At 37.0% G+C, this 12,093-nt stretch overlaps 1 protein-coding gene across 1 annotated transcript; it reads left to right on the top strand.

The window, feature by feature from the left end:
- The first annotated feature begins 3,677 nt into the window (after window positions 1–3,677).
- gnat2 (guanine nucleotide binding protein (G protein), alpha transducing activity polypeptide 2) lies at window positions 3,678–11,973 on the top strand. The gene is made up of 9 exons (XM_057357455.1): window positions 3,678–4,034; window positions 6,182–6,224; window positions 6,441–6,582; window positions 7,342–7,499; window positions 8,734–8,862; window positions 10,368–10,497; window positions 10,663–10,816; window positions 10,886–11,091; window positions 11,192–11,973. Exons 1-8 carry the CDS (start codon window positions 3,917–3,919, stop codon window positions 11,074–11,076), a joined length of 1,065 nt encoding a protein of 354 aa, XP_057213438.1. The 5' UTR covers window positions 3,678–3,916; the 3' UTR covers window positions 11,077–11,091; window positions 11,192–11,973.
- Window positions 11,974–12,093: the final 120 nt, after the last annotated feature.

The following is a 12,093-nucleotide window of genomic DNA, read 5'->3' on the forward strand; positions in this document are numbered from 1 at the left end:
CACAGGCCTGTGAGACAAGATAAAGAGTGACAGGGAACATGACTAACCAATCACAAGCTCAGGACTGGACGCTTCAACGGAAGGAGAGGATAGAGGTTGCTGACGTCTGTGTCGCCTGTTTGATGGGTAACATAACTTTCATAAAAATGTAGGCAACTGAGACTCGAAACTCAAAGAGTTGACAAGTATTCAGAGTTTCTACAGTCTAAAACATAGGCACACAGGACAGGACAGGGCAAAAGCCCGTGTCCAGTTTCAAATGCAGTCAGGTAATACTACGCTAGCATCTCAAGCATTTAAGTTGTCTATGGAGAATGCCTGTATATTTCGCGGTGCCAGCATATATTGAACCTCATCAGCAATGTACATAAAGGGGTCTTTAGATAACAAAAGAATGTTTCTGTGTATGTGCTGACCATCAAAACACTGAAAACACAGAGGTCAGTGAGTCGAGTCAATGTACTGCTCGGTTAAAATGTGTCGCCCCGATAGGGCCAGAAAATTAAGACTAACTTATATTGTTGTACAACAACCCAAAATAAATGACACGGGCATTGGCAACTATTTTGTGTCTAATGTGTAAGGTATGACTTCAAAAATCACGATTATTAGAAAAAACGGTAATTTACTGAAACACGCAGCCCTAAACCTAACGAAGTCAAATCGCGAAAGCAAATAAAACACGAAAAATTATGCACCTCGTAAAATATTTACGAATTCCTGTCAGATTGTGTGGAATAGGCAGTCTTTAAAGAGAATCATATAAAGGTGCAGTACATTTTTGAAGACACGTTGGGATTTACTTACTAATATGAGCGAGCGTGCCGTGTAACAAAGTCCACTAGGAATGGCGTTGTAATGTATTCTTGTGGATAGCGCCCTCGTGTGGATAAGAAGAGATGTTTTCTTAAATCTGGTTGTCTGAGTGAATCTGTGACTGGCACAACTACATTGACAACAATCTACACCAAGAGGGATAGCTTACACATCAAACCCCTTATTTGCATTCAAAACCATGTGCACACATGCCAATCTTTTGTATTTTTATTTGGGCAATATCTCACAGGCCACAGTGGCAGTATTACATTTCACACAACTGATGTTCTCTAATGCAGTAGTTCTCAAACTGGGGTCCGTGGACCCTGGGGGGGCCCCGAGATGGATCCAGGGGGCCACAGATTTTGTGGCATTTTATGAAATATAGAAATTGATCATAGATTTTATGCAATCAAACATCAGAAAAATAAGACCACCAGACAAAAGAATTGATGTTTCAGCATTTCAGCAACCTAATAAGTTTTTGTTTAAATAAAAATGTTAAATTTAAGATTATAAGTCTTTATTTGGGGGGCAGCAAAGCGATGCACTCTACACAAAGGGGGCCTTACAACGAAAAAGTTTGAGAACCACTGCTCTAATGCACAATTCTCTTTAGTACAATTTATGTTGTGACAAATAGCCTGCTCTCACAGGCGCTGATAGGCGTTATGCACACTACACCTTTTCACAAGCGCAAGAATGAGTCATTAATGGTTCAAACAGCTCTTCTACTGGGGAAACCACTCATGTTGTTTAAATTCAGTGTCAGATCTGAATGCAGTTCAAGTCCATGTAAAAGCACGCATTTAGTGATTAGTGTGTGCATGAAAAACCACAGGGTTCAGATGTTTCTGTGCTGCTCTCTTACATGATAAAGAATCACTGCTATGCACACATATTACCATGTCAAACTCTTAATATAGTCAGGATTAACAGAACAAGAATACAAAGATTGAGCTTTTATCACAACCTGAAGGAAATTAATTCAATTCAAATTAAAGCTATAATCACAAAAACCATGGGGAAAAGGTGTGGGTGTAATTTTATTTTATTTGTTCATCCAAAACAGTATGTAGAGGGTACCAAACGCTTCTATTTTGCATTTTTCAAATTTACTGTTTTATATTATCAACATTATTTGAGTAAATAAATCAAATCGAAAAATGAACACGCGTGACGCGTTTCACCATTTGTTATTTCAATTTGATCATGTATTGTTTTCTATGCAAACGTTCAAAAAGTCTGCAAGTGTGTGATGTCAAGTTTTTTAAAAATCTGTTCAGATTTTAAAAGTCTTGTAGTGTATTCCAGCCTTAAGTTAAACATGATCAATGTGTGCAATTTTTTGCACACATTAGCTAAAAATAACAGCATTACAGTACAAGATTTGATTTCCTGTTTCCTCTGCTGCTGATAAGAGTACCAGATGTGCAAAACCATTATCTCAGCTTTGCCAGATCTACTAGTCTACAAAATCTATAGTCCACAACTGCACTCACACCCACACAATCCCTCCTCATTCATCAGAAGGGCAAGAAAAAATCACCCTCTATTTTCACCCCCCAACAGCTACCCCATCTTGCCCCATGTGGCCTTCAGTAAGTAATCTTGTCAGCATCAGAGAAGCTGTGCTGGAGTGTTAGAGGCAGGGCTGGAGCACAGAAACCTTAATGAGATTGGCCCTGCTAAAGAGAAGGATACGATGATTAGCTTGCTATATTCCTCTTGGAAGCATTTAAGGATTTGGGTCCTCACAACCTGCCACAAGCAACAAGACTATCTGCTTACAGAAAGTGACGTGGGTTGAAATCTTGCAGAGTTGGTTAGATGCATCCAGCTGGGGAAAGAGTTCAGGTTACTGTGGTTACCAGTGGGGAGGATCTGGATTGGTTTCTGGTTTTAGATCAGTGTAAATGGATTTATTTACTGAATGCAGAGTAAATGAGTCAGTCATAGTTAACATTCAGTATTTCAGTGAAGGTATTTCAGCTTGATATGCAGTGCCAAATTGTGCAGAACTGAAAATGTTGGGGAAGTATTAAAATGTATTATTGTTATGATTTAGAAGTATTAGATACTTTTGTCATTTTGATTAACTACATTTTTGTCCTGCATTGGAAAACATACACTGTAAAAAAAACTGTAATTTTACAGGATTACATTTTACAATTTTACCGTTATTTTTTTTACAGATTTTACCTTATTTTTAAATACGGTTAAAACGTCAAATTACTGAAAATTACTGCAGATTTACAAGAAAACGTGAAAAATATGTAATTTTATGTTGAAAAACTGTTATTTTACTACATTTTTCTGGCACCCCAGCTGCTTTATGTTTTTTACAGCGTATGTAAGAAAAAAGCAAACACAAAAAATGAAGTGTGTGATGCCTAGAATCAGTGAGTTTTACTTTCAGAAGCAGCAATAGAATGAGTAAGGTAGTAGATTTTTTTTCACAAAAATATGAAAAATATGATTATATTTTAAGAATTTAACATGTTTTTAGTTTCTAAAAAATGAATTAATAATAAATAAATAAATGATGTAGGAAACACTACAGGTACGATTATTTGATCACATCAGTTACCCACAAGGACTGATTTGGTAAAAAAAAACTCAATATACATCAATTATTCAAGCACACAATCCCAGCACACTTTAGTCCTGCATCCACTTCTAAATCTGATCAATGTCATATCTTTATTTCCCTCAAAGCAATGGTCCTAATTTTCCCAACCTTAATTTATGTCCTTGTTAGCCGAGCTAATAGGATTGGCTGGTTCACACAGGAAGATCAGCAAAGCCCTCCCCAATCCTAAAATAAGACTTTTGAGGTGGACACGGATGAATTAGAGGGGATAGAGCACCCAAAGGAGGAAGCAGGACAGTCCTCTTCAGTCTCAGCCGTATCCACTCAACCGTCCCGAGGTGGGTCAGTCGTACTTAATAGGGGTCTCAAAACTCGTGCAACCCTCCCCGTACCACGTGATCAAAAGTACAGGGCAACCTGCACCCATTTCTCTGCCTGCAAAGCACAGTGGAAGCCGGCAAAATTTCTTACCTTGAGGAACTTGACAGAGAATCGTCAGACGACGAGATGGGTAGCGGAGCAAGTGCAGAGGATAAGGAAATGGCAAAGAAGTCCAAAGAGCTGGAAAAACAGCTCCAGGAGGATGCCGATAAAGAAGCAAAGACAGTTAAACTTCTGCTGCTGGGTAAGATGTCTGGACAGACTTTGTGAATCATATAGATGTGTCCTGCCTGCATATACTCTGCTGTATACTCCATTCAGAAACATAAGAAGATTTTTTTGGGGGTGGATGAGTGTCAACTATTTTATTCATTTGGTTTATTCTTCATGCCAATGAAAGAACAGCAGGAGATCCAAAGTGTTTTATAAGGATTAAGCATTAAGGATGTGCTGAGGTGGACAGATAGATCCAGACAGATTCGATAAAGTGATTTAAGATAACCAGATGTCATAACATTATTTCATAAATTACATATTTGTCAACATTAACTTTACAAGGGTGTAGCACATTGACAACAATAAAAACAACACAAAATGTACAAATAATTCATACATTTTAAATATCAATAATTATTTAATATATTTCCTTTATTTTAATAATTTTCACATAACATAAGCACTATTTGATTTTACTCAAAATGTTTCATTCATTTTAAATAATTTTTAAGCTGCTTTTTGCAGGTGAGTGAAGCACACTGAGTTAATCAATTCTGTTCTGCATTAAATTATTAAGTGTAATTTTTAGAGCATTTTGAAATTAACAAATTAATTTGAGCGTGATTATTTGTAGCATTTAATTTCAGCACCACATCCCATAAATTCTGCAACATTTGGTCTTATTTCTCTGCAAACATTCTGCAGTGTGCTTAAAAGATCACAACCTGAGGAAGCATGTCAATTGTGGCATATTGTCAAAGACTAGAATCCGATTACTCTGACGATTTAAACCCAGATCCTCTTAAGAGCAGGTTCACCAGTGGGAACAGAAAGCAAGGGTGGCCAGTTTTGAATGTTTATTGCAACAGCGGACTTCAAATCAAAAAGCTATTCTGCAAATATTGTGATGGAGATGCACTTATTAAGTACTGACCTGATTTTCTGAAGGTCTATAAACTACTTCCTGTTTGAACAGGAAGCTTAAGATATTCCAAACGTGTAGACGTAAAATAAATATAAGATAATAAAAATGGAAAACTTTGTGTTAATCCGACTCTTAATTAACTCTTTTGTATGACTGAACATCGAAAATTAGTTAAGAAATATTTGACGAGGAAGTAGTAAATAATATTTTTCTATAAAAACGGTGGAAGTAACAGCAGTAAAATGTGTTTAAAACTGAGGGGTGGTTTCCCGGACAGGGATTATATTAAACCAGAACTAGGCCTTAGTTAAATTAGGATATTAAGTCATGTAAAAAAAAACATACATCCAAAAAACATGGTGTGCATCTCGAGACAAAACAATCGCACTGACATATTTTAATATATGTCTGTGTTTGACATATCTATATTTTATCGATATTTTATATTCTATCTATATTTTAAGATATGTCAGTTGTTTTCAATCAAGACACCTCTAATATTTAAATTAGTCTGGGACAAGGCTTAAGCCCTGTCCGGGAAACCACCCATGAGAGTTAGGAAATAAACGAGAGTTAGGAAATAAACATTGTCTAGTTGCTTAAGCAAAAAAAGGACAGATATGTAACAGCGATGACGCACATTCTCTCAACACATCACCACGGCTGCAGTCACCTCAGGGAGTACTGGGACACTTAAAAGTGACAGTTGCTATAGGAGACAGTTAAGCCCCACCCCCTGACCTGGACCGACAGAAGCTCCAAGACGAATCAAAGTGTCAGTGATCTTCTGAGAGGCTTTTTCTCTAACACAAATCCAATTGGGTCAATTTATAAGCAGGTTAGAGAGCCTTCCTCTGACCTGACCCCCGATGACAATCTATGACTTTTACTGACAGATATAAACCGCTTGACCTCATTATTACATTAGAACAAAATATAAACAGTCGGACTTCTAAACAACATAACTTGGAAATCAGGCTTACGGGTGTGCAAAGCCAAGTGTTATAAAGGGACATCCCATAGAACATAGGAACCACAAATGAGACCTCTTTAATACATCCGTTTTTTCACTTAGACAGCAATGAGAAAAAAATTCTGCTTGTAATTTGTAATCTCTCCCCTAATATCTAGAGATTATCTCCAAAAAGTTGTGTTCACCTTGTTTTTTAAAGTCTTCATACATTGATGTCTCTCTCTCTCTCTCTCTCTCTCTCTCTCTCTCTCTCTCTCTCTCTCTCTCTGTCTGACAGGAGCTGGTGAGTCTGGGAAGAGCACCATCGTAAAACAGATGAAGTGAGTTTAAACACAACCACCTGAAGAGAATTTAATATTTATTTACAGTTTGGCTAAATCATTCTTCAATACCTTAAAGTCCCACCAAACTTACACAAGCACACATAATCATTGTAATGATAACCAATGACCACCAGGTGGTAGTGAATATTGGATCTACCATGTTTAACACACTTCCCCATAAATCCACAATCTGCTTCTGTTACTCTCTTCAAGAATTCTCCATCAAGGTGGTTATACGAAAGAAGAGCAAATGGCGTTTAGGAGTATTATATACGGCAACATCCTGCAGTCTGCTCTGGCCATCATCAGAGGCATGGAGATGCTGGACATCAACTACGGGTCACCAGCATCACAGGTCTTCAAAGCAACTTCAACACACGACTTCAAAACTAGTGTGTTTACAATCACTTGTCAACATGCTGACAGGTTTTGGCCACGCCCCTCCCTGCTTAAAACATCACAGAAATTCTAATGGATTTAAATAGGAATTGTATTGGTTTTAATAGAAACTGCAATGGTTCTACTGGTAATGTTTTGGGTTCTATTGGTGGGGTGTTATCTGACCAATGGGAATCAATAGAATATCATTAAATTATACTGGAGTAAGGCCCAAAACACACTACACAAAGGAATTGTGTAATGGTTTTATATGTTTATTATGACAGCCATTAGAATTTCTATTAGATGCATTAGAATTTCTGTGATTTTTTTTTTAGCAGGGATGCATCATCAGTCACGTCCACAGGAACTAGTTAATATAGTTTTATAGATATTATGCGCTGAATATAATTTATAAATGTCAGAAATTTGAAAAAATTGTAAATCCGGTAGTAAATTGTTAGGCCGCTTCTGTACAGCTTTAAATACTGCAAGTATGATTTTACTACTGTAACCTTAGTTTAACAATGGTATTTTCAGTGTAAACATGGTAACCACAAACTAAACATGGCTTTATTACAATATCCTTATATTTTAATCATTACATTTTTGTAATAGTAGAAATGGTAATAAATCTGCCCCAAACATGTTTTCTACACTTTTACTATAATAAACCCATGGTTAACAATGTTTTTATTTCTGTTTTTGACAATAACACTGCTTTATGGTAATGTAGCAGGATGGTCAGAAGCTTCAGAACCTGGCTGATTCCATCGAGGAGGGCAGCATGCCCCCAGAGCTGGCAGATGTCATCATAAGGCTATGGAAGGATTCAGGCGTGCAGGCCTCCTTTGAGAGAGCCGCGGAGTACCAGCTGAACGATTCCGCTGGATAGTGAGTAAAACATCTTAAAGGGATAGTTCACCCAAAACTGTTCTGTCATCATTTACTTACCCTCGGGTTGTTCCAAACCTGTATAAATTGATTTGTTCCGATGAACACAGAGAAAGATATTTGGAAGAATGTTAGAAATTTTCAGTTCTGGGTAGGGCTGTCAAATGATTAATCGCATCCAGAATAAAAGTTTGTGTTTACATAATATATGTCTGTGCACTGTGCATATTCATTTTGTATTTATAAAAACATACACATGCATGCATATATTTAAGAAAACATTTAAATATAAAAATGTATAAACATTTTTATATAATTTAAATTATTTGTCAATAAATCCATGTAAATATTTCCTTAATATGTATTCATGTATGTGTATGTGTTTATAAATACAAAATGAATATGAGCAGTACAGAGAAATATATTATGTAAACGCAAACTTTTACTCTGGATGCGATTAATCGCGATTAACATTTTGACAGCCCTAGTTCTGGGACATCACACAACCATAGTAGGAATAAAAATATATACGGTATATATTTTTTGCTCTGTTGAACTCAAAATGAGATATTTTGAAGAATTTAGGAAAACAAACAGTTCTGAGGAACCTTATACCATTACATTTTTCCTACTATGGTAGTCAATGATGTCTCGCAACTGAAAATGACTAACAATCTTCCAAATACCTTTCTCTGTGTTCATCAGAACAAAGTAATTTATAAAGGTATGAAATTACACGAGGGTGAGTAAATGATGACAGAATTTTCATTTTTGGGTGAACTATCCATTTAAACACAGAACAGTACATACAGAGCTCAGTTATGCCTGAAAATCTGAATTTAAATCCTAGTAAAATCATGTCATATCATATTTAACTGAGAATACAATTCACTGGACTAAATACTTGACAGTCTACCCAGATAACAAAAATATGTTCTAAAAACGTTTGACTAGAATTCCTATTAAGTTAAGAATAAGTTTCTGAATGTTTGTTTTTAAACACTAAACGCTGCACTAACAATGTAAAAATAAGGTTCTTATGATGTGTAGAATGTTGATTAAATGCCTTTTTAATGTTATATGAAGAACATTTTGGGGAAATTTAAGAAATAACTTTTAAAGTTGGCCAAAGTTCTGTTCCCTGCTAGCTTGGTATCTAGATGTTATAAGGGCTGTAAAACAGGTAAATAATTCAAATATGCCTGTAAATGAATGGCGGGTTCATCTTTCACAGCTATCTTGATGAAATAGACAGAATCTGCACACCAGACTACCTCCCCACCGAGCAGGATGTGCTAAGATCTCGTGTCAAGACTACTGGTATCATTGAGGAGCAGTTCTCCTGCAAAGAGCTCTACTTCAGGTGTGTCAAGTTAGGACAGAAATTGGTACTGCAGTGAGACCCAAGGCCAGCTTTAAATCAAAAACACCTTAATTACCAACCAAGAATGAGAAATATAGGCTACATAGATATACACCACCCAAGGGCGTAGCCAGAACTTTTTTTTAGAGGTGGACAGGTAAGACCCAGTGATTTTATTGGGGTGACCAAAAACTCCTTAAGGACAGAAATTCTTTAACTTCTAGTGTAATTTACACCAATTCTTCAATTACACATAGTTTGCTGGTCAAAAACATACACAAAGAACGAAAAGTAAACCATTTATTTGCAATGCTTTCATGTGCTAACTTTATTTTAAAATAATTTGCTAGCTATCGTTTGCAGTAAGTTAGCTTTTTTTTTTAATAGAAAATAAACATTGCAGTACCCCAACTTAAACTTTCACGAAAATGTAATTAATGAATGAAATCCAGTTAAACATGACTGATTTTACTGACCTGATCCTTCTGCTCGTGATGAACTTCCATGGTACACAGACAGTATAATGTCACGAAGCGGTTAGCAGCTGTTCAGCTATAGCGCTCAGACTGTTTGTGTCAGTGCGTCAGCGTATGACATCGTATTAACGCGAGAGTAATGTTCTCGCGTTACTTTCAGTGCATACGCTAAATGATCTGCGCAGCACTCCGTAAACACCGACACACATCTTAAAACTTCTTCACACAACAGAAGTGGCCAGATGGGTGGCCATCCATCATTCAGGGGTAGCCGTGGCCACCCATGGCCACCGTGTAGCTACGCCCCTGACACCACCACACTACCAATCAAAAGTTTAGGGTCACTAAATATTTTCCACACATTACAGTTCCACAAGGAAGTAATCAAAACTATGTAGTAGTATTAAATAATAGAAAAAAATAAAAATAATTTCCAACTTAAAAGTGCAGTTGTGAAGATTAAAGGTCTAGTGTGTCATTCTACTGGAGGATCTATTGACATAAATGCAATATAATATACATAAATATGTCTTCAGAGGTGTATAAAAAGTTATGTTTTTATTACCTTAGAATGAGCTAGGTCCCCTTACATGAAATCTACAGTAGCCCTAAACGGACAACTGCTCAACAGAACATGTTTCGTAAATACATGATCTCCTTCAGAAAAGAAGCAAAAACCTGATGACATCTTAGTTCTGTGTCAGCCACCGTAGTGCTTCAAAAGGGAGGGGTGGAGTGAGCCTTTGGTTGCAATTCACAACCTCACCGCTAGAGCCTGCAAAATGTCATATGCTGGACCTTTAATTAATTTTATCCAATCTAAAACATTGTTATTAAATACAATTTTAGTTTTGTAATGAAAGAAACTAATGTTGGCATAACATTTAGGTCAAAATATCTGTAAGGTCAAGAGAAACATTTTACTCGAGCAACCCTAAACTTTTGAATAGCAGTGTATTACATGGGTGCAACTTATGAAAAATGAACCAACAGCACATTTTTAAATGAAAGCTTTTAATGTGGCAGCAGGATGTTTGATGTGGGTGGCCAGAGGTCCGAGAGAAAGAAGTGGATTCATTGTTTCGAGGGTGTGACTTGCATCATCTTTTGTGGAGCCCTGAGCGCTTACGACATGGTGCTGGTAGAAGACGACGAAGTGGTAAGTGCAGATCCTTAAAAAACTAGTTTCTATGGTTACATTATAATGCACAAAAATGTAAAAATTCACAGATGCCATAGAAACATCTGATAATGACCATACCTGAGATAATCTAGCAGTACAGGTCTGAATCGAAAGGTTTTTCTCTTCTCGCCCTCACCTCAGAATCGAATGCACGAGAGCCTCCATCTCTTCAACAGCATCTGCAATCACAGGTTCTTCGCCACAACTTCCATTGTGCTTTTCCTTAACAAGAAAGATCTCTTTCTGGAGAAGATCAAGAAAGTCCACCTGAGCATCTGCTTCCCTGAATATGATGGTAAGTGATGCTCGAATGTCCAGCTGAGCGTTCTTTAATGAATACGTATACCATATATGGCATTTCCAGGTCCAAACACGTATGATGATGCCAGCACCTATATCAAGCAACAGTTTGAGGAGCTGAACATGAAGAAGGGAGTGAAAGAGATCTACTCACATTTGACCTGTGCCACAGACACAAAGAATGTCGAGATCGTGTTTAACGCCGTGACGGACATTATCATCAAAGAGAACCTTAAGGACTGTGGTCTGTTCTAAACAGCACCGGCAAAGGTACCGTTCTTTAACGGAGTCCCTTAAGGTGTTATCCACCCAAAAAAAAAAAAAATTCTGTCATCGTTCACCTCATGACTGTTTAAAAGTTTTTCTTCAGATTTTTCTGCCCCCCCATCCCCACCTGAATGATTGGATCTACTCTGGTGAAGCTGCCACAGTACCAAAAGAACATCAACAGGTGGCGCAAACTCCACAGCAAGCAGTCGAGCACGGTCAGCTGATCCCCAGCCAATAACAACCACAAGGTCAAATCCAACTAAATCAAGATTAGAGTAATGGGTTCTGCTCTCTAAAGGGACTCTAAAATAATGGAAATATTTTCAAACCACTTGTAGACTCACTGAGAGAAGGATTACAAAATGACTTTTGATGCTACGAGTTGATGATGCTTGTAGAGAAATCTCCTCTTGCTGTGTTATATTTGTAGAGGTATATAGAGGTTAGATGTTTTTCATTCCTTTCAAGAGAAAGAAATGTGATGCAACTAAATCTGTCACTTTAGTGGGACTTCAGCCTCCCATGGTAACAAATTAGAAACATTATTTCACATACAGAGCTACACAGAGTTTTAGATGAACAACAAGACCTGATGGTTTTGAACCAAATTATGTGAAGGATGTTTCTTTTTCAGCCCCAAACACAGTAGGGCAGTATGTTTTGTAAATAATAGTAGGCAAACAACTTTTATTTCAAAGAAGATTCTATATATACATGGAGATGAACCTATATATTTATGATACAGTAACACAAACAATTTCTAGAATGGCCTGTTGCTTTGTCTTAAACTTGAGGTCTGAATTTGTGAAGATGTTCTGGACTGTAAATGTAGGCACATGAAATAAAGACTTGCATCAATTCCACTTGTTGCTGTTGTCGGATTACTGTAAATGTGACTGACTAAGCAGTATTATAATAACACACATAAAAGAGTGACCTTACATTGTTGGATTTTTTGACTTAACCACAGTACATAACCCCCTATTTGCTAAGTGTGTACTA

The sequence above is a fragment of the Triplophysa rosa genome, linkage group LG17 (genome assembly GCF_024868665.1).
Source record: "Triplophysa rosa linkage group LG17, Trosa_1v2, whole genome shotgun sequence".
NCBI lineage: Eukaryota > Metazoa > Chordata > Actinopteri > Cypriniformes > Nemacheilidae > Triplophysa > Triplophysa rosa.